Source organism: Schistocerca americana, chromosome 11 (assembly GCF_021461395.2).
Source record: "Schistocerca americana isolate TAMUIC-IGC-003095 chromosome 11, iqSchAmer2.1, whole genome shotgun sequence".
In the NCBI taxonomy this organism is placed as follows: Eukaryota; Metazoa; Arthropoda; class Insecta; order Orthoptera; family Acrididae; genus Schistocerca; species Schistocerca americana.
The window spans coordinates 165,767,616-165,792,028 of NC_060129.1; the positions used below are offsets into that span (position 1 = coordinate 165,767,616).

The following is a 24,413-nucleotide window of genomic DNA, read 5'->3' on the forward strand; positions in this document are numbered from 1 at the left end:
GAGGTTTTCTTATGACATTTAACTCTGTCTGAAACAGTGAAGGACTTGGAAGAACAGTTGAATGGAATGGACAGTGTCATGAAAGGAGGATGTAAGATGAACATCAACAAAAGTAAAACAAGGATAATGGAATGTAGTTGAAATAAATCAGGTGATGGCAGAGGGAATTAGATCAGGAAACAAGACACTTAAAATAGTAGATGAATTTTGCTTTTGGGTAGTAAAATCAGTGATTATGGCTGAAGTAGACAGGATATAATATGTAAACTAACAGTGGCAAGAAAAACATTCCTTAAGGAGAGAAATTTGTTAACATCAAATATAGATTTAAGTGCTTGGAAGTCTTTTCTGAAAATATTTGTATGGAATGTAGCCATGTACAGAAGTGAAACATGGACGATAAACAGTGTAGACGAGAAGAAAACAGAAGCTTCGAAATGTGGTGTTACAGAAGAATGCTGAGGGTAGATGGATAAATTGCGTAAATAATCACAAGGTACTGAATAGAACGGGGAGAAAAGAAATTTGTGGCATAACTAAAAGAATGAATCGGTTGACAAGACACAATCTGAGACATCAAGTGATCACCAGTTAGAGAGTGACCCAGCAGATGAATACTATAAGCAGATTCAGAAGGAAGTAAGTTGCAGGAGTTATTCGGAGATGAAGAGCTTGGGGGTATCGTGGAGAGCTGCATCAAGCAAGTCTTTGGACTAAAGACAACAGCAAAAGATTGTATTTATTCCAAATAATATTAGTACTATTTATGTTTTATTCAGGTTTTGGTGTTCATTTTTCCCATTATTTATTGTTTGTTAAAACTGTGCCAGACAGTCATTCCAACCAGGAACATTGCTTTTGATGTGGAATGTTCTTACTGACTGAGTTATCAAGACACAGCTCAGATTTAATGTACAGAGAAGTTTCAAAGCGGTATACAACCAGATCCAAGGTGAGGATTCATTCTGGATCCTCCTCACGTGCTCGTTCAACTTGGACAACGTTTAAAGACAATGCCACGTTGTATTAAGGTGCACTGTTATGTTCTCTTCCCTGCAACAAGCATTTGTAACTTCCAGTCTGTGCAAGTTTCGATCTCATATTGTAACTTCAGTCTGTCTTAACTTCACAAGCTAAAACTATTTGTACATGTGTATAACATGGCAAAGAAGATGTACTGTGCGTGGAGCTCTTACCGAGATCTTCTGGAAACCATCAAATACTTTATCGTCTTGCATGAATACTTTACAGTCTGGCTGTCTAAAAATCGCCTTTGTAGATTTCAAGATTTCTGAGTGCCCTTAAGTACAGGTCATTTCAGTCGGAGCACTAATAAGTGAATGGATCACATGTAAGTTGAATAATCGGAAAGTCACTAGTTTTGTTATTGCTAGTGAAAGGAGTTGAGTGGCAAAACGTAAATTCTAGGTATGGGTTATTTTATTGTTCAGAAGATCAGCCATTCTTTTCTTCAGAATGATTTTGGCAGAATGAGAAAATGGAAAACCCAGAATGGAATAATGACAATATTATCAAAAGGAGACTGTCACAAATAATAGCTTGTGGGCAGTAAGGCTTTCGTCAGAATTAGACAGCAAACATGCAAATGCAACTCTCTCTCTCTCTCTCTCTCTCTCTCTCTCTCTCTCTCTCTCTCTCTCTCTCTCTCTCTCTCTCTGTGTGTCCCCCCCCCCCCCCCTACTCACACACACACACACACACACAACTTGCTGGCCAAAAGCTATTATTAGTGACAGCCTTTTGTTGTGCCTGTCTGCAACTCAGCATCTCTGCTATATGGTGAGCGGCAATTTTCCCTTTCATAACATTGTTACAGTCCATTCTGGATTTTCCATTGTTTGATTGTCAAAAGGGGAGATTGCTGTTCACCATAGGTTGGAGATGTTGGGTCACATGTAGACAAAACAAAAAGACTATCAAACATGTAAGCTTCCAGTTGAAAGACATTCTGAATTAGATGGCGTGCACACACACATTTGTGCAAATGCAACTTGTGCACACATGACCACTGTCTCTGGCTGCCGAGTCCAGAGGCCTTTAGACATAAAGTTTGCCTGTTCGTATTCTTTTTGTTGTGCCCGTCTGTGACAGAGCACCCTTACTATGTAATGAGTAGCAACTACCCTTTCCGTAGTATTACAATTATTCCATCCTGAATTTTCCACTGTTTTATTTTCTTTCTGTATTTTATTTCAAATTGCATGAAAATACCAGAGTTCACAATAAATTACAAGGACATGCTGAAAAGGAATGCCTCCGAATTTTTTGTGTGAAAATTCTGACAGCTTTTTAAATAAAAAAAACTTCTACACCTTCATGCTTCATGTCTACATACCTATTTCTCAGTATAGCCACCCTGATGCTGAACACATACCTTCCAACAGAAGGCCAGTGTGTTAATACCGTCACTGTAGAATGTTTGACTTTTCATGACGGAACCACAACCGCACCTCTGCTTGCACCGATTCATCACTGTCAAAGTGAAGGCCTCAAAAGAGTTCTTTAAGTTTTGGACTCAGACGAATATCGGATGGGGCCAAGTCGAGACTGTACGGAGGCTGATTGATGACGGTGAACCCGAGGTGTCAGGGTGTTGCAGATGTGACAGCACTCGTGCACGGTCTGACATTTTCATGGTGAAGTAGAGGGTGCTCTGTGCGTGGAAGGCTAGAAATTTGATTCCAGCACACGTTTCTCACACACTGACATTGTTAAGCTGCACACCGCTGTGTTATACACTACACTTTGGAACCCTTTAGCGGTAGAGCTTTGCAACTTGTCAGCTAAGTTAGGAAGTCTACTAAGTAATATGCGTGACATGTAAGACCTCAACCGATATTGAGGATAGAATTCAGAGACATTACTTCTCAGCACTCACTTGGAAGAATTTGGTTAAAAACAGAATATAAAATATAAATGTGATGACATTGTGCATGAACACATACTAAAACAACTGTGGGAGCCTGTGAAGTTCTCTTAATGACATTTGTTTTGTTGACGTATGTACGAATAATTATTTCGAATGTTCCACTGGAATTGTGTTACAGTTAAAGATTAGAGATGCAGATATGTCATAACTGACAGTGCTGTGTTCTGTGCATACAGAATGCTCAAAAACTATTTATGTATTTTTGACATATCAGAAGGTTTGAAATTGATCACACTCCTTCTAAAGAAGTCCCCATGAAATATTATATGCAATTATGACACAAAACTAAGTAAATGATAAAGCTTGGATAATTTTCACATCTTCACTCACTGGCATTTTAAACTGTGTATCGCATAAAATGATTGAAAATAAGACAAAATGGTCTCTTTTGTATAATCGTATGGTAAAAGGAACGAAGTTTGCCGTAAAAAAATTGAACTGTATTCTTGATCAAAGTTACAGAAATTGCACCTTATATTCCCCCCAGGGGCTCAGCACTCATTCACCAAGTATGGGCTTTTATGACAATACAAAACAGTTTTTATTATATACAAATAAGAGGGTTATTTTTATACAATCAGAGGATTCCCCAGAAAGTAATTCACCACTCGCCCCCCACCGTCTCCAGCCAATAACAATGGCATGAATGCAAAACTTACGGTACGCATTATTTGATGTTTCCAGAGTGCACGCACAAATTTTCTGTTTCCTCTGACAGGTGACTTAGCTGCAGTAACATTTCAAAATGGCGTCTCTAGGTGATGGAAGTTACAATCAGCACCTCATCACCTAATTTCTCACTGCGGAGAAAGACTGTCAGGAAGAATCACGAAGTTCTGCGTGCAGTTTACAGAGCATCTGCAGTCAACAGATATATGGTCAGTCACTGGGCAAAGAGGGTGAGGGCTTTACAAGAAGGCGGTTTGGCAGAGCTCCAAGATTTGCAGCATTCAGGGAGGGCACCCACAGCTGCCACACTTGACGAGTTGCAGCTCACCGAAGTGCTCGTTCACGAGGACCGATGTGGAACAACTCGGCAGTTTGCGCCGAAGCTACCGGTTGGCAGAGGGAGTGTGGATACAGTCAGTAACCCAAGTGACTGTTTTATACGATATGATAATACTCGACCTCACACGAGTTTCAGGACTTTGGAACACATCACTAAATGGGGTTAGACTGTGTTAGCCCATCTACTTACAGCCCTGACCTACCTCCCTCAGACTTCCACTTGTTTGGGCCACTAAAAGATGCCATTCGTGGAAGACATTTTGAGGATGACGAAGGGACAGTTCGCACACTGTGAAGAAATGGCTTCGTGACCAGGAGGAGGAGTGGTATTGTCAGGGCATACGCACCCTTGTGTCTTACTACAGGAAGTTAAATGGAAAAACAGGGAGCACAGAAGAAACGTCATACTTTTTTGTGTGTACTTTTCATCGTGTTCAATAAATATTTGTTGAACAAAAATGTGGTGCGCTACTTTCTGGACAACTCCCAATCTTTGTATTATTCCCCCCCCTCCCCTTCTCACTTGCTGCCCTTCTCCCATCACTCAGCAGCAATTTGAATTAATATTTTTCCTTGCTCATATTTGAAATTAAACAGTGGGAACTCTAGGTTGATTACCAAACAGTTATCCACCCGGATGAACGGCCACAGTCAGACTGTGGCCGAGAGCAAAGTAGACTATCCTGTGGCAAAACATACAGCTGTACGTAACATGCTCGATTTCAGTGGCTGCGTCACAACCCCGGCCATTTGAATCCCCCCCCCCCCCCCCCCCCATTCACTACTCCTCCCCTTTCCTGCCTGTCGCCTCACTATCTCCCAATCTCCTGACTTTGCATCTGCTGGATTCTGGTCCCTGCACACTCCACCAGACACCACTCTTCTCTCCTTCCACCCATACTCTACTATCCCTTCCTCTTCCCCACACCCTCCAGATTGCTGCTTCCTTTCTACGTGACAGTTGCATTGCAATCCGAGCTGCCGGAGATGATGAACTTGTGTCATGTGGTGTGTGTGTGTGTGTGTGTGTGTGTGTGTGTGTGTGTGTGTGTGTGTGTGTGAAGAAAGCTACGGATTTACCTGAATATGTGAGATGACCCTGAATATAAGAGAAACCCCCTTTGTTAAGAGGCTCCTTGAGAAAAATTCATTTTAAACACATTCTGACTATGGAATTAAAATTACAGACTGTTTTATTGACATGAAGTACCTGCAAAAAAATTAATGTTATACATATTTTAAACTTATACCATTTATTAATTGTCAACATTTTGATATTACTAGGGCAATAAAGAAAATGAAATGATTTACATTGATTTTCAGATCTTTTTCTTTTCTACCTTTTTTGCTTACGAACCTGTATCACTATTTTTAATTGTCATCATCATCGTCATCGTAACCACAGTTATTAAACATGGTTTTCCGAAACTCCGTCACCAAAGAAGATGAGTGAATATTCCTGAATTCCAATCAAGAACAATTGCCAAGATGAGAAATATAGAAGTAGATATCCTCGGTGTAGCAAAGCAGCTTAAATCACTTAATAACAGCCAGGCCTACAGTCCAGATTGTACACCAGTCAGGTTCCTTTCAGGGTATGCTGATACAATAGCTCCATATTTAGCAATTATATACAACTGATCGCTCACAGAAAGTTCGATACCTAAAGACTGGAAAATTGCTCAGGTTACTCCAATACCCAAAAACGGAAGTAGGAGTAATCCGCTGAATTACAGGCCCATATCACAAATGTCGATTTGCAGTGGGTTTCTGGAACATGTACTGTGTTTGAACATTATGAAGTACCTTGAAGAAAACAATTTATATTCACATAGTCAGCACAGTTTCAGGAAATATCGTTCTTGTGAAACACAACTAACTCTTTATACTTGTGAAGTAATGAGTGCTATTGACAGGGGATTTCAAATTGATTCTATACTTCTAGATTTCCAGAAGGCTTTCGACACCGTTCCTCACAAGCGTCTTGTAACCAAACTGCGTGCCTATGGAATATCGCCTCAGTTGTGCGACTGGATTCATGATTTCCTGACAGAAAGGCCACAGTACGTAGTAATAGATAGAAAGTCATCGAGTGAAACAGAAGTAATATCCGGCGTTCCCCAAGGAAGTGTTATAGGCCCTCTATTGTTCCTGATCTATATTAACGACATAGGATGCAATCTGAGTAGTTGTCTTAGATTGTTTGCAGATGATGCTGTCATTTACCATCTTGTAAAGTCATCAGATGACCAAAATGAATTGCAAAATGATTTAGATAAGATACCTGTATGATGCAAAAAGTGGAAATTGACCCTGAATAAAGAAAAGTTTGAAGTTATTCACATGAGTACTAAAAGAAATCCACTAAAATTCGAGTATGCAATGAGTTGCACAAATTTGAAGACTGTAAATTCAACTAAATACTTAGGGATTACAATTACAATTACAAATACCCTAAATTGGAACAATCACATAAACAATGTCGTTGGTAGAGCAAGCCAAAAACTGTGATTCATTTGCAGAACACTTAGAAGGTGCAACAGGTCTACCAAAGAGACTGCTTACACCACGCTTGTCCGCCCTATTCTGCAGTATTGCTGTGTGGTATGGGATCCGCATCAGGTGGGACTGACGGATGACATAGAAAATGTTCAAAGAAGGGCAGCTGTTTGTATTATTGCGCAATAGGGGAGATAGTACCACAGACATGGTATGTGAATTGGAGTGCTAATCATTAAAACAAAGATGTTTTTGTTACAACGGGATCTTGTCATGAAATGTCAATCACTAGTTTTCTCCTCCAATTGCGAAAACATTCTTTTGATGCCCACCTACATAGGGAGAAACGATCATCGTGATAAAATAAGATATATCAGGCTCACACCGAAAAGTGTAGGCGCTCATTTTTCCTGCGCGCTGTTTGAGAGTGGAACAGTAGAGAGACAGCTTGAATGTGTTTCATTGGACCCTCTGCCAGGCACTTTACTGTGAATAGCAGAGTGATCACGTAGATGATAGCACAGCTGTGAAATTTATATCTTCATTTTCGCAAATATTGGCAGTTTCTTCCAAATATTTTTCTATTTCTGAGGTTGTCTTCACAATGGGACCTAAGAACACAGCTTTCTTTCTTTCTTTCTTCCTCCTCCTCCTCCTCTTCTTCTTCTTCTTCTTCTTCTCCTCTCTTCCCCCCCATTTTTTTTGCCCCCCCCCCTACCCCCACCCCCTCGGAATAGATATCATTTGTAAGTAGGTGTGAGAATATTACAGTATTTCACTCCTCCAAACACATCTCTTCCCTCCCACTCTCCCATTGACAGGACCAGCTGACACACCCTCATCCATTCCCGTAGTACATCACGACAGTTGTTGACAACATTTCAGCAAGAAATGTGTAAATACGGCACTGGCCCCTGTCTTGACTTTCACAATACGCTGCAAAAATGAATACTATTGTTGAGTATTTGTCCAATTTTAAAGTAGTTCAATTACGATTACAAATGGATTCAGGCTAACTGCAGTTTAAATGTGGTAGATGTTGATTAAAAGCCAAAGTACGTGGTATAAATGCCCTCAGTTGGCAACACAACAAAATTTGCTGCCTGTTCAGGACTCCGCTCCCCGCAGTCATCCTAAGTCCCAGCCAAACTGGTGTCACTGTTTACTTTCCATCCCTTCTGTAATGCTGAGCTTGAGTAACAGCGAAACACAGGCTGCAATATCATCTGGGTGCAGGTCATACATAACAACACCAACGAATGCACAAATAAAAGATCACAATTACGATCCAGTTTCATTCTTGAACTTTCGCTCGTCCTGCAATCTGGTGACATCTGTCGATACTGACGCGTCTTTCCTCTGCAACTTGTTCTTGTGGTAACCATTACAGTCAGTTTAATATGATTTATTTCCTTTGTTAGACATTTCATTCTGGATTCACTTTACTTCTGATTTTAACTAAGTGTCACCTTCATGCTCTAAAGTTGACTAAAAACTGGTTGTGTTTTTACCTGGTGTTCTAATACATGAACAGTGACTGAATTTCTCATGCATAATCCACTTAGTAAATCATTGCAGTCTTTCATATCGATCTGTTTTTGAATCGGCTAACGTTTTTTGGAGTCACAACATTTCTCTCTGTGAATGTACCTTTACGTAAAAAGCAGCATTAAAATTTGTGTGTGGCATCCATACATAATATGAGAACTTTTATTGCAAACCTGCTCAAATACGACAAAAGTTTGTAATGCTGTCTGCTCCTGTGTTTCACAGATCCATCAAATTTTGATCAGAGCAACAGACTGTTGTAGTGGCTGGTTCATAGCTTCTTGCGCTCTCACTTGCACTAGCACCACACGAGTCAGTATCACACGATTGTTCTAGCATTGTCAATACTGTATCTGGTGCTTCCGCGTATCAGGAAATCTCGGGCCTGTTGGAATGTGAGTATCGTTTGCCGAACCCTGCCCTTCCAGATTCTTCAAAATAAATCTGCACGTGACTGCAGTAGCCAAAGTTACATCTCTAAACATAAGCTTACCCATAGAAACATAAGACTACCACTATATACTCTACAAAACATCATAATAATGTTGACTGCCAAGCACCAATAATTTAATATGTGGATATAAGATGATGCTATATATTCCCAATGATTAATCTGGGGGAAAAAAACGTGTCTTATATTCAAGTAAATATAGTAAGTGCCTAACAGTTTATTTATTTATTTATTTACATGTCAAGTTTCATAAAACCAAATTGAGGAGCAAATTTCCAAGGTCATGGAACATGTCAGTACATGAAATTACAACATAAAAGTAATAAAAGATAAAAATAAAATGTTTATGAACCCAAAAAAAAGTCAAGCCATAAGTTTCAGTAAATGCAGTCAACAATATCGCATAAGAATCAGCTTAATATTTCAAGGAACTCCTTGGCAGAATAGGAGGAGTGAGCATGAAGAAACTCTTTTAGATTCGATTTGAAATCACGTTGATTACTGCTAAGATTTTTTAATTCTTGTGGAAGCGTATTGAAAATGGATGCAGCAGTATACTGGAGTTGAGGAAGTCCAATTGAAATGCAGGTTGGATTTCTGCTGAGTATTAACTGAGTGAAAGCTGCTTATTCTTGGGAATAAGCTGATGTTGTTAAAATGAAACAACAGTATATATATATATATATATATATATATATATATATATATATATATATATATATATATATATATATGGAAACATTCCACGTGGGAAAAAAATATATCTAAAAACAAAGATGATGTGACTTACCGAACGAAAGTGCTGGCAGGTCGATAGACACACAAACTTACACACGAAATTCAAGCTTTCGCAACAAACTGTTGCTTCGTCAGGAAAGAGGGAAAGACGAAAGGATGTGGGTTTTAAGGGAGAGGGTAAGGAGTCATTCCAATCCCGGGAGCGGAAAGACTTACCGTAGGGGGAAAAAAGGACAGGTACACACTCACGCACATACACAGACACAAGCAGACATATCGCAGACATGTCTGCTTGTGTCTGTGTATGTGCGGATGGATATGTGTGTGTGTGCGAGTGTGTACCTTTTGTCTTTCCCTCTCCTTCCCTCTTTCCTGACGAAGCAACAGTTTGTTGTGAAAGCTTGAATTTTGTGTGTATGTTTGTGTTTGTTTGTGTGTCTATCGACCTGGCAGCGCTTTCGTTCGGTAAGTCACCTCATCTCTGTTTTATATATATATGGCAATGTCAAAATATCCAGACTAGTGAACAGGGGTTTACAAGAGGTTCGCAAACTTACACCACTTATTGCCCAAACTGCCCGTTTCTGAGCCAAAAATTTCCTTTCAGAATGGCAAGAGTTACCCCAAAATATATAATATGACATAAACAAATGAAAATAAGCAAAGTAGCCTAATTGTCAAACGATCACTTACTTCGGACACCATTTGAATAGTAAAAATGGCATCATTGAGTCTTTGAACAGGATCCTGGACGTTGAATTTCCACAATAGTCTACTATCTATCTGGACACCTAGAAAATTGAGCTGTTCAGTTTCACTAATCATATGCCCATCCTGTGAAATTAGAATGTCGTGTTTTGTTGAATTGTGTGTTAGAAACTGTAAAAACTGAGTCTTACTGTCATTGAGCAATAGTTTATTTTCTACAAACCATGAACTTATGTCATGAACTGTACTTTTTGAAACCGAGCCAATGTTGCACACATCATCATTTACTACCAAGCTAGTGTCATCAGCAAGCAGAAATATTTTAGAATCATCTGAAATACTAGAGGGCATATCATTTATATAAATAAGGAACAGGAGCGGCCCCAACACTGATTCCTGGGGCTCCCCCATTTGACTGTACCCCACTCAGACCCAACATCACAGCCATTCTCAACATTGTGAGCTGCTACTCGTATTCTGTAATGGTCCAACTTCTGGGGCAATATCTTGTGATCAACACAATCAAACGCTTTAGTTATATCAAAAAATAGGCCTAGCATTCGAAACTATCTGTTTAACCCATACAGTACATCACAGAGAAAAGAGAATATAGCATTTTCAGTAGTGAAATGGCTTCTATAGCCGAACTCTACATCTGATAGCAAATCGTGTGATATAAAATGATCAATTATCCTTACATACACAGTCTTTCATAACTTTAGCAAACACTGGTGGCATAGAAGTAGGTCTAAAATTGTCTACATTATCCCTTTCTCCCTTTTTATACAACAGCATTACTACTGAGTGCTTTAATTGTTCAGGAAACTGACCGTTCCTAATGGAAAAATTACAAATATGGCTAATTACAGGACTAACACGTTCAGCACAGTACTTTAATATCCTGCTAGGCACTCCATCGTATCCGTGAGAGTCCTTAGTCCTCAGTGATTTAATTATTGACTCAATCTTCCCCTTGTGTGTATCACAGAGGAGTATTTCAGACATGATTCTCAGAAAGGCATTTGCCAAGAGAGTTATATGGTTCCCTGTAGAAACTAAATTTTTTATTTAATTCACCAGCAATACTGAGAAAATTATTGTTAAATACTGAACATATATCTGATTTATCAGTAACAGAAATATTTTTACTACGAACTGACTGTATATCGTTGAACTTATGCTGCTGATCAAATACTTCCTTCACAACTAACCATATGGTTTTGATTTTATCATGTGAATTTGCTATTCTATTTACTCACCACATACTCTTTGCCATCCTAATAGCATTTTAAGCACCTCAGAATATTGTTTGTAATGGGCAGCTGTAGCCTGATTGTGACTACTTCTAATGTTTTGATATAATTCCCACTTTGTTCTACACGATATCCAGTCTTTTCATATATGTGTAGCTTGACCTTTACAAGGTCCACTTGTTGTTCAACTACGCACTGCAGCTCTACGGCAACAAGATAAGAGATAGTGGCACCGAATTGGACCAGTTCGTCTTTGTTTCTCAGGTTCGGTGGGGCGCACCTGACGACAGACGGAAAGAATATGGTGGATGCCGAGAAGATGTCGAAGTACGCGTCAGACCCTCGACAGGGCACGACGAACGCGCTACACCGCGAACTGCAGGAGAACCTGCGGAAGCGCAGGTACGACTTCTCGAGGGCGGAGGCCGCGGTTGCCGCCTGCTCCAGGAACAAGAAGCCACAAGGTGAGCCGGCCAGACTCTTGTTGGCGATTTACACTAGTTGTCACCTGTCGTTTGAGGTCCGAAGTTGTGTGTTCTTGCGTGAAGTACTGCCTTTAGGCAGTAGCCACTAGAGATGGGCAAACTCGTTCATCCTTGGGAACTAGTTCACTGCTGATCGTTCTTTTTTGGGAACTGTTCACTTTTACTCATTCACCGTTCATTGTGCCTGATACGTGGTTCTTATGAGAAACTGAAAACTAGTAGTGTAGGTGACTGAAGGATGGAGGGCACCAAGAGGGGGCTCTTGCGTCCCCCCTGGAGCACAGTTTTTATTCATTACAGAATTCTTACACACTTTTAGAAGTAATTTCTGTGATTCTGCAGAACCTCTCGTTTAGCCAACCGTAGCCTTGTGTGGCTGATCGCAGGGAGATAATATAGGATGGCGCACGGAAAACTGGCCCTGAGTACAGACTGCTCACGGACGATGTTTTGTTTGTTACGAGCAGATGCAACAAACAGGCAAACATGTAATAATTAGGCAGTGAAGAAACAACAAGCTAATGCAAGCAACAATTGCGAAACAATCGATGACGATGTGTAGAGAACTGGAGAAGAGAGCATGAAAATCTCACGCGACGCGCATGGGCTATATCTCACGTAGTCTTGAAAACCTGTTGGTGGCTGTTTCCCAACTTAAAAGACCACAAGTGTCTTGTATAAAATTCTTCGTTTCGACTTCCACTACATATCTGTGCTACATTGTAATCAATAATCGTTTACACCCTATATGCACTTCACATTCTCTCTGAGTTCATAGGCGAAGTAGAGACTTTATGAAAGCATAAAATAAAATGTGGTTTTCTCATACTTGCATCACACGCTTAGTAAAAATCAGGTTTTTATGTTGTATTATTAAAGTTAATGCAGCAGTAGTAATAATAATTAAGTTCGCAGTTATAAAGCTTTTGGTTTGAAAGCTCCTTCTGAACAAATGTTTTTGAGATAATAAGTAAATACGATTTTATGGCACTCTATGTCTTTTCAAATGGAGAGGCACTGCTTTTCCTACTGAGCCAAAATGACCCACAACCCACCTTCCCCCCCCCCCCCCCCCCCCCCAACTAGAAATTTCGTCTAAGTCATCTTGTATCCTCCTGCAGCCACTCAATGATGACACCTTACCGTACATCACGGCATCATCAGCAAACAACTGCAGATTGCTGCCTATCCTGGCCGCCAAATCATTTATGTATACAGAGAATAATAGTGGTCCTACCACACGTCCCCGGGATACTCCTGATTATGCGGTCATCTCGCCATCGAGGATGACATTCTGGGTCCTTGTGTACAACTACGAAGTCTTTGAGACACCCTCATATCTGTGAACATATTCCATATGCTCGTACATTTTTTGACAGCCTGCAGTGAGGCACAGTGTCAAAAACTTTCTGGAAATTTAGAAATATGAAATTTACTTGTTTCCCTTCATCCATAATTCACACTACAGGGCTATTACAAATGATTGCAGCGATTTCATAAATTCACTGTAGCTCCATTCATTGACATATGGTCACGACACACTACAGATACGTAGAAAAACTCATAAAGTTTTGTTCAGCTAAAGCCGCACTTCAGGTTTCTGCCGCCAGAGCACTCGAGAGCGCAGTGAGACAAAATGGCGACAGGAGCCGAGAAAGCGTATGTCGTGCTTGAAATGCTCTCACATCAGTCAGTCATAACAGTGCAATGACACTTCAGGACGAAGTTCAACAAAGATCCACCAACTGCTAACTCCATTCGGCGATGGTATGCGCAGTTTAAAGCTTCTGGATGCCTCTGTAAGGGGAAATCAACGGGTCGGCCCGCAGTGAGCGAAGAAACGGTTGAACACCTGCGGGCAAGTTTCACGCGTAGCCCGCGGAAATTGGCTCATGCCACAACTGGAGACCGACAGTGCCGACTTCATCTTTCAACAGGATGGTGCTCCACCGCACTTCCATCATGATGTTCGGCATTTCTTAAACAGGAGATTGGAAAACCGGTGGATCGGTCGTGGTGGAGATCACGATCAGCAATTCGTGTCACGGCCTCCACGCTCTCCCGACTTAACCCCGTGCGATTTCTTTTTGTGGAGTTATGTGAAAGATTCAGTGTTTAAACCTCCTCTACCGAGAAACGTGCCAGAACTGTGAGCTCGCATCAACGATGCTTTCGAACTCATTGATGGGGACATGCTGCGCCGAGTGTGGGAGGAACTCGATTATCGGCTTGATGCCTGCCTAATCACTAAAGGGGCGCATATCGAACATTTGTGAATGCCTAAAAAAACTTTTTGAGTTTTTGTATGTGTGTGTGCAAAGCATTGTGAAAATATCTCAAATAATAAAGTTATTGTAGAGCTGTGAAATAGCTTCAATCATTTGTAATAACCCTGTATATCATATGAGAAAAGGGCAAGCTGAGTTTCACATGAGTGATGCTTTCTAAAACCATGCTGATTTGTGGACACAGGCTTTTCGGTCTCAAGAAAATTTATTATATTCGAAGTGGTAATATGTTCAAGGATTCTGCAGCAAACCTATGTTACATACATTGGCCTGTAATTTTACAGGTCCGTTCTTTTGTCCTTTGTATACACAGAAGTCACCTGTGCCTTATTTCAGTCACTTGGGACTTTGCGATAGGCAAGAGATTTGTGATAAATGCAAGCTAAGTTAGTGGCCAGTGCCACAGTGTACTCTTTGAGAAACTGAATTGTGGGTGCATCTACCCCTGGTGACTTATTGTTTTCAACTCCTTCAGTTGTTTCTCTGTGCCATGGATGCTTATTACTATGTTGTCCATATGGGAGTCTGTTGGATGGTCAAAGGTCAAAGGACTGTACGTACAATTCTCCTGCATGAACAATTTCTTGAATGTGAAATTTAAAACTTCACATTTTGTTTTTCTGTCTTCAGTTGCCACACCAGACTGGTCAGCAAATCACTGGATGGAAGCCAGAGATCCACTTAGTGATTTTTCATAGGACTAGAATTTTCTCATTTCCTCCACCAGGTCCTTAGCTAAGGTATGACAGTGGTAGTAGTTGTAAGCTTCGTGCATAGATCTTTTCGCAGATGCAGGAATCTCTGTAAACATTTACTTGTCGTCATTTGCACATTCTCTTTCAAACTGAGAGAGTGTGGGGTGGCGGGTGGAAGTTTTTTATTGTTGCCGTTCTCAATACAGGCTCTCAAACTACAATGTTGGCAACCAGAAAGTGATTAGCAAAAACGTGATGCCAGTAATTAAAGTTCACTGTGCCCGCTCTGATGGAGAAATAAAATTATTGATCATTGAAGTTCATTATGCCAAGGATTTAGGACGCTGTCTGGAATTCATAGAAAGTGCAGCTTACTATAACAGTTTTCACTATATTCTGAAAACAATAAAGCGTAAAGTTGCAGACAAAAGTTTACCCAAGCAATGCAACTATCAGCTCTTGTACTATCAGAGCTGTTCAGCATCTATTGCACGGATCCTATTATCTCTAGATAACAAAACTGTTCAATAATCATTATTGATGTAAATGTTCAAAGTGAATGCTCACCAAAATTTGATGTTAATACTCACCAAACGCCACACTAGTAATGATAGAAGGTCTGTTCTGTGGTGACACGTGAAAATACGACATACGCAAATTGAGAATAAATCACTGAGGTCGTTCCGCAGTTAACACTTTACCTCAATGCGAACTCATTGTTACGTGCATTCCGAGTTACGCAATATGGCATCTGATGCTGTTCCTTACAACTGCACAGACGCGACGTGGCTTCCGACACGGAGTGCACGCTGATATGAATCTAGAAGAGAACTGGGGCCTGGCCTTAGCTCACAGTGCTCTTATTTATATAGCTGCAGTGCAGGCCGCCGAAGGTGCAGCTGACAAAATTTGCCTTCCTGACTAGCCGCTGGGGCTAGTAGGGCACCACTTCAAGTTACTAAATAATTAATTGCTTCATTTGTTGAAGGCCGATGAAGTGCTCAATTTAAATGTGCAATCAGCTCACAGGTAAGTATCTGTAATAAAATTCTGATGTGGCTAGGTTAAATACTTTTGGCGAGAGAATTTTTTTAGTTGCACTGCACGCAATAGATGAGCTCTGAACTTGCCCTTTGGAGAGACGCTACAGCTGTAGTTTTATAGCTACCTTTGGAAACTTCTCACATCTTTGTTATTATAGCATATCTCCATTCTACCTAAATCTAAACATCCTAGCTTTATCTAATCACTTACTTAATCTCTTGCTTCCGTACTTCTGGGCACAAAAACAGGACATCATGAATTTCAACCAAAATATTAGTTTGAGAGATCCAGCATGCTGTTTCCATTAAATTAGAATGAAAAAGGAATCTGAATAGAAATTTTGAAGTTTCTAGCTCCTTCCTGTTGTGCCGATGATTTTTACATAAAAGTCCAAATTTTGAAAACTGTTATAGTTGTTGTTGTTGTGGTCTTCAGTCCAGAGACTGGTTTGATGCAGCTCTCCATGCTACTCTATCCTGTGCAAGCTTCTTCATCTCCCAGTACCTACTGCAACCTACATCCTTCTGAATCTCCTTGGTGTATTCATCTCTTGGTCTCCCTTTACAGTTTTTACCCTCCACGCTGCCCTCCAGTACCAAATTGGTGATCCCTTGATGCCTCAAAACATGTCCTACCAACCGAGCCCTTCTCCTAGTCAAGTTGTGCCACACACTTCTCTTCTCCCCAATCCTATTCAACGCCTCCTCATTAGTTATGTGATCTAGCCATTTAATCTTCACCATTCTTCTGTAGCACCACATTTCGAAAGCTTCTATTCTCTTCTTGTCTAAACTATTTATCGTCCACGTTTCACTTCCGTACATGGCGACACTCCATACAAATACTTTCAGAAATGACTTCCTAACACTTAAATCTATACTCGATGTAGCAAATTCCTCTTCTTCAGAAACGCTTTCCTTGCCATTGCCAGTCTACATTTTATATCCTCTCTACTTCGACCATCTTCAGTTATTTTGCTCCCCAAATAGCAAAACTCCTTTAGTACTTTAAGTGTCTCACTTCCCAATCTAATTCCCACAGCATCACCCGACATAATTCGACTACATTCCATTATCCTCATTTTGCTTTTGTTGATGTTCATCTTATATTCTCCTTTCAAGACACTGTCCATTCCATTCAACTGCTCTTCCAAGTCCTTTGCTGTCTCTGACAGAATTACAATCACATCGGCAGGCCTCAAGGTTTTTATTTCTTCTCCATGGATTTTAATACCTACTCCGAATTTTCCTTTTTTTTCCTGCACTGTTTGCTCAATATACAGATTGAATAACATTGGGGAGAGGCTACAACCCTGTCTCACTCCTTTCCCAACCACCGCTTCCCTTTCATGCCCCTCGACTCTTACAACTGCCATCTGCTTTCTGTACAAATTGTAAATAGCCTTTCGCTCCCTGTATTTTACCCCTGCCACCTTTAGAATTCGGAAGAGAGTATTCCAGTCAACATTGTCAAAAGCTTTCTCTAAGTCTACAAATGCTAGAAACGTAGGTTTGCCTTTCCTTAATCTTTCTTCTAAGATAAGTCGTAAGGTCAGTATTGCCTCACGTGTTCCAACATTTCTACGGAATCCAAATTGATCTTCCCCAATGTCGGCTTCTACCAGTTTTTCCATTCGTCTGTAAAGAATTCGCATTAGTATTTTGCAGCTGTGACTTATTAAACTGATAGTTCGGTAATTTTCACATCTGTCAGCACCTGCTTTCTTTGGGATTGGAATTATTATATTCTTCTTGAAGTCTGTGGGTATTTCACCTGCCTCATACATCTTGCTCACCAGATGGTAGAGTTTTGTCAGGACTGGCTCTCCCAAGGCCGTCTGTAGTTCCAATGGAATGTTGTCTACTCCCGGGGCCTTGTTTTGACTCAGGTCTTTCAGTGCTCTGTCAAACTCTTCACGCAGTATCGTATCTCCCATTTCATCTTCATGTACATCCTCTTCCATTTCCATAATATTGTCCTCAAGTACATCGCCCTTGTGTAGACACTCTATATACTGCTTCCACCTTTCTGCTTTCCCTTCTTTGCTTAGAACTGGGTTTCCATCTGAGCTCTTGATATTCATACAAGTGGTTCTCTTTTCTCCAAAAGTCTCTTTAGTTTTCCTTTGGGCAGTATCTATCTTATCCCTAGTAAGATAAGCCTACACATCCTTACATTTGTCCTCCAGCCATCCCTGCTTACCATTTTGCACTTCCTGTTGATTTCATTTTTTAGATGTTTGTATTTCTGTTTACCTGCTTCATTTACTGCATTTTTGTATTTTCTCCTTTCATCAATTAAATTCAATATTTCTTCTGTTACCCAAGGATTTCTACTAGCCCTCATCTTTTTACCTACTTGAACCTCTGCTGCCTTCACTACTTCATCCTTCAGAGCTACCCATTCTTCTTCTTCTGTATTTCTTTCCCCCATTCCTGTCAATTGTTCCATTATGCTCTCTCTGAAACTCTGTACAACCTCTGGTTTAGTCAGTTTATCCAGGTCCCATCTCCTTAAATTCCCACCTTTTTGCAGTTTCTTCAGTTTTAATCTACAGTTCATAACCAATAGATTGTGATCAGAGTCCACATCTGCCCCTGGAAATGTCTTACAATTTAAAACCTGGTTCCTGAATCTCTGTCTTACCATTATATAATCTATCTGATACCTTCCAGTATCTCCAGGATTCTTCCATGTATACAGCCTTCTTTTATCATTATTGAACCAAGTGATAGCTATGATTAAGTTTTGCTCTGTGCAAAATTCTACCAGATGGCTTCTCTTTCATTTCTTACCCCCAATCCATATTCACCTACTATGTTTCATTCTCTCCCTTTTCCTACTCTCGAATTCCAGTCACCCATGACTATTAAATTTTCGTCTCCCTTCACTACCTGAATAATTTCTTTTATCTCATCATACATTTCATCAATTTCTTCATCATCTGCAGAGCTAGTTGGTATATAAACTTGTACTAATGTAGTAGGCATGGGCTTTGTGTCTGTCTTCGGCACAATAATGCGTTCACTATGCTGTTTGTAGTAGCTTACCTGCACTCCTATTTTTTTATTCATTATTAAACCTACTCCTGCATTACCCCTATTTGATTTAGTATTTATAATCCTGTATTCACCTGACCAAAAGTCTTGTTCCTCCTGCCACTGAACTTCACTAATTTCCACTATATCTAACTTTAACCTATCCATTTCCCTTTTTAAATTTTCTAACCTACCTGCCCGATTAAGGGATCTGACATTCCACGCTCCGATCCGTAGAATGCCAGTTTTCTTTCTCCTGATAATGACGTCCTCTTGAGTAGTCCCCGCCCGGAGATCCGAATGGGGGACTAATTTACCTCCGGAATATTTTACCCAAGAGGAAGCCATCATCATTTAACCATACAGTAAAGCTGCATGCCCTCGGGGGAAAAATTACGGCTGTAGTTTCCCCTTACTTTCAGCCGTTCGCAGTACCAGCACAGCAAGGCCGTTTTGGTTAGTGTTACAAGGGATCACAAATTTAGCATTGGAGGGCAGCGTGGAGGCTAAAAATCGTAGAGGTAGACCAAGAGATGAATACACTAAGCAGATTCAGAAGCATGTAGGTTGCAGTAAGGACTGGGAGATGAAGAAGCTTGCACAGGATAGAGTAGCATGGAGAGCTGCATCAAACCAGTCCCAGGACTGAAGACAACAACAAAGTAGAAGGGCAGATCAGCCAATCATCCAGACTGTTGCCCTTGCAGCTACTGAAAAGGCTGCTGCCCCTCTTCAGGAACCACACGTTTGTCTGGCCTCTCAACAGATACCCCTCCGTTGCGGTTGCACCTATGGTACGGCCATCTGTATCGCTGAGGCACGCAAGCCTCCCCCACCAGCGGCAAGGTCCATGGTTCATGGTGGGAGGCTGTTAAAGTTACTAAACTGAAACTTAACACATTATCATTTTAGCATCACTCCTGACGTGTTATTAACTTTTCACATTATTTACTTTACTTTTAAGGTATTGAGCAACGTTCATGACGTTATAGCTAGTTACAGCGGACTAGGCTGGCACACAATGGAAAGCATATGAATTCTATGCGGCATGAGTAGGCTGCTTTCGTACAAGTGCTACAGCCTCTGCTTCTTCATCATTTTCTGAATCTCATTATGAAGTCATGATGGTTCTTTTCTATCCTTAATGCACTTACTGAGCACATAATTCTCCAGACTGTGTTTTACAATCTGCTTAAACTTTGCCCGTAATTCCTCTGCATTCGTCTTACTGGAACTAAGTTGTGTCAGTCCACTGTCTAAGTGAGATCACAACAACTGCTTATCTGGTCTTTCTAGCATAAACACTCTCCTAGCCTTCTTAACTGATTTAAAAATTTTCGTAACCATAGTTGCTACAATGGCATCATGATCATTAATCCCTGTTTCTATACTGACATTGTTGATAAGGTCCGGCCTATTTGTAGTTATAAGGTCTGAGATACATCCATTGCACGTGGGCTGCCGAACTAGCTGCTCGAGGTAGTTTTCAGGATGCGTGTTCAAAGGTGCTTCGCATGACTGTCTGTACCCCCTCCTATAAATTCATAGATATACCAGTCTATGCTCGGTACGTAATTTAAGCACTGCTGATCCCCCACAATCCTTGGATGACTCTAGAACTGTCAGAGCAGAATCAGGTGGCTGGTAAAAACATCCAACAATTAGCTCGGTTTCACCTGGACCTGTTTCACATGACCAGATAACTTCACTGTCACAGTCAGCTTCGACCTCAGTAGAGACAATGTTTTTGTCAACTGCAGTGAATACTCCCACTCGTACAGCCTCTAATCTGTTGATGGCCCACTAAATATCTCATTGCTTTTGACTTCCTGTTTCAGCCAGCTCTTGATCCCGAAAATAATTTGTGTATGAGAATGTTCCTGGAGGGCAATAAATTCAGGAACTCTGCTCCGAATACTTTGACAGTTTACTGATAAAATTTTGACAGTCAAACTGTTTTCCCTGAATATGGTCCGACTTCTCTTGTTGCATACCAGCTGGTGAGTGTTCATAAAAGTATCTCAAACTACCATCTATCCTACAAAACTCTCACATGAAGTCTACAAGTACTCCACTGTATGAGTACAGATCAAGAAATGTGCAGCCGAGAAAACCATCACAGAGTCGAGGAAGCCTTTGGTTGAAACGTTTCACTTGGCTCCAAACCGAAGGACTCTGATCAACTTTGGGAACACTGCTGCAAATTGCGAGCTCTGGCTACACCCTGCGTGTGAGGTTGGCAGGCTTACCACTTCTGCCAGCCATGCGTACGAACTAAGGACGGCCTCGGAAGCCACGCAGCAAGTGTCGTCGGTGCCGACACGAGCCACGTCTGACAGATGACTGCACCCTGCAAGCTCGATACCTGCAGACGAAGCTGCCGGCACATCTCAGATGAGGCCCTCTGGCAGACATACCGAGTGCACATTGGCCTGTTTTTCAGTCCTGAATGCTTCTGCCTACATGGCTCCATAACCTGCCTAGCATTGGAGCTGCTGATAAGTAGTAAATCGCTGCGTATGTGTGCCTCTTCAGATTGTGCTGAAGGAGTGGCCGCCTGCCCACTCGAAGGGTGAATGGACCAGTCTCCACATTGGCCCTGTGCCTCGAGCAACATTAATGTGTTACCACTTGCCCTCCACTGTGTTGTGAGGGCAGATCCACTGCGTCAGGTACTCTAGGAGGTGCCTCGGTAACAGAGCCTGTGGGCAAAACAGGCGACACCTGAGGAGGCCCGTGTGACATGCGAGATTCTTCGCCGCCGCTATACCCCGAGGCAACAGCCTGAAGGTGAGTGACCGAAGTCGAGAGAGCAGTCAGCTGTCTGTGAACTGTCACTAGCTCCTCCTGCATCCATACACAGCATGCACACATCCTACTCATCCTAGCAAGGCTAACTGAAGAAATAAACTGTAATAGCAGGCAGAATCCTAGATATACGAGGTGCATTCAAGTTCTGAGGCCTCCAATTTTTTTTCTAATTAACTACTCACCCGAAATCGATGAAACTGGCGTTACTTCTCGACGTAATCGCCCTGCAGACGTACACATTTTTCACAACACTGACGCCATGATTCCATGGCAGCAGCGAAGGCTTCTTTAGGAGTATGTTTTGACCACTGGAAAATCGCTGAGGCATAGTAGCATGGCTGGTGAATGTGCTGCCACGGAGAGTGTCTTTCGTTGTTGGAAAAAGCCGAAAGTCACTAGGAGCCGGGTCAGATGAGTAGGGAGCATGAGGAATCACTTCAAAGTTGTTATCATGATGAAACTGTTGTGTAACATTAGCTCGATGTGCGGGTGCGTTGTCTCGGTGAAACAGCACACGTGCAGCCCTTCCCGGACGTTTTGGTTGCAGTGCAGGAAGGAATTTGTTCTTCAAAACATTGTTGTAGGATGCACCTGTTACCGTAGTGCCCTTTGGAATGCAATGGGTAAAGATTACGCACTCGCTGTCCCAGAACGTGGACACCGTCATTTTTTCAGCACTGGCGGTTACTTGTAATTTTTTTGGTGGCTGTGAATCTGTGTGCGTCCATTGAGCTGACTGGCGCTTTGTTTCTGGATTGAAAAATGGTATCCACATCTCATCCATTGTCACAACCGACGAAAAGAAAGTCCCATTCGTGCTGTCGTCGCGCATCAACATTGCTCGGCAACGTGCCACACGGGCAGCCGTGTGGTCGTCAGTCAGCATTCGTGGCACCCACCTGGATGACACTTTTCGCATTTTCAGGTCGTCATGCAGTAGTGTGTGCACAGAACCCACAGAAATGCCAACTCTGGAGGCGAGCTGTTCATTCGGCGATCCCCGAAAACAATTCTCTCCACTTTCTCGATCGTGTCGTCAGACCGGCTTGTGTGAGCCCGAGACTGTTTCGGTTTGTTGTCACACGATGTTCTGCCTTCATTAAACTGTCGCACCCACGAACGCACTTTCGACACATCCGTAACTCCATCACCACATGTCTCCTTCAACTGTCTATTAATTTCAGTTGGTTTCACACCACGCAAATTCAGAAAACGAATGATTGCATGCTGTCCAAGTAAGGAAAATGTCGCCATTTTAAGTATTTAAAACAGTTCTCATTCTCACCGCTGGCGGTAAAATTCCATCTGCCGTACGGTGCTGCCATCTCTGGGACGTATTGACAATGAACGCGGCCTCATTTTAAAACAATGCGCATGTTTCTCTCTCTTTCCAGTCCGGAGAAAAAAAATCGGAGACCTTAGAACTTGAATGCACCTCGTACAACTTGCTTCCTCCTGATGTGTCACCAATGGGTGCTGATGCCTCAGTGAGCTATGTAGCTGGCTGTTCAGAAGAAATGAAAACTACACTACAGACTGCCCGAATTTACGCTTACAGAATACAAGCTTATATCTCGTAAATGGAAACTGGCACAAAATTTAATAAATATACTATGAGGAAAAGACAGGAAAAGATAATCACTTGGCTTGTCACTGTCTAGATGTGTATCAATGGAGAGCTGTGGAGCATCTCTCGACTTGCTCTACTCTTTAAATGCGAACATTTTTAGGTTAGGCTTTACCGTGACTGTTAAATGAAACAACAAGTTTACTGTTACCAGTCACCATTTTATTTTCTTTTTTTTTCTTTTTTTCTTTTTTTATTTTTTTTCCTTTTTCCACGATGCGTTTCGAAGGTTTAAACCTCCATCATCGGGTGGATTTACATTAGTTAGTATTATATATGTGTGTGTGTTGTGTTACGACATTTGGAGGAACTTGTGGCACTGCCTCCAGTGGTCACAGGTTCCTTTTTCTGTCATAAGACTTCACATGTATACTGCCACATTTGTAGACGCCATATTTGTTTACAAATGTGGCAGTATACATGTGAAGTCTTATGACAGAAAAAGGAACCTGTGACCACTGGAGGCAGTGCCACAAGTTCCTCCAAATGTCGTAACACAACACACACACACATATGTAATACTAACTAATGTAAATCCACCCGATGATAGAGGTTTAAACCTTCGAAACGCGTCATGGAAAAAGAAAAAAAAAAAAAATAAAATAAAACGGTGACTGGTAACAGTAAACTTGTTGTTTCATTTAATTGCTCTACTCTGCTCGATCGAGTTAGAAACGAGCTACTTTGTACTAAAAATGGTAGCACCTAGCAGCGTTCATCTGCCTACTGATCCGTATCGCAGATGGTGAGCCGTCGAGAAGTCTGGTGCTGACTGCAGCGGTGACCCGTATACGTAAACTAACACCGGAAGTGGGATATTTGGACTAAACGGGGACTCGGACCGTCTGGGGCTGGATTATCAAGGTTCTACTGTACATTTATAATGCTGCTTGGGAGTGCTTTACAAGGCACTTACCTGTTGTTGGTGGTATGCCTTCACTTTCCTCTCGGCAGCAACCAGACTTATCCAGCCAAATAAAGAGCGACTTAATATGTTAACATGTACCGCAAAAGACTATGCAACTTGACATTTCCTTGTTGTTTGGCATGACAGAAAAAAAAATCCTATGGCCAACAGAGTATTGAACATGGAGCCCTTCTTTTTGTAGTCTGCAATTTACCATCTAATCCACTGAGTAGGGAGGGCGGCTATTGCTGAAACAGCTGGTTTTCAGTTATATCAGTTTTTTTCAATGCCAGTTCAGCCAGACTGTTAAAACTGCTCAAAATAACTGATTTCTGAAGTAACCAGTTTTTTTTTTTTCATTCC

The 24,413-nt window shown here is 41.4% G+C and overlaps 1 protein-coding gene across 1 annotated transcript in view; it reads left to right on the top strand.

Moving 5' to 3' along the window:
* Positions 1–24,413, top strand: part of LOC124553688 (tRNA-dihydrouridine(47) synthase [NAD(P)(+)]-like) — a 226,826-nt gene that overhangs the window by 73,741 nt on the left and 128,672 nt on the right. The window contains exon 4 of the mRNA XM_047127588.1: positions 11,420–11,619. Within this exon, the coding sequence (XP_046983544.1) occupies positions 11,420–11,619 (200 nt within the window). The remainder of the gene's footprint in view (positions 1–11,419; positions 11,620–24,413) is intronic.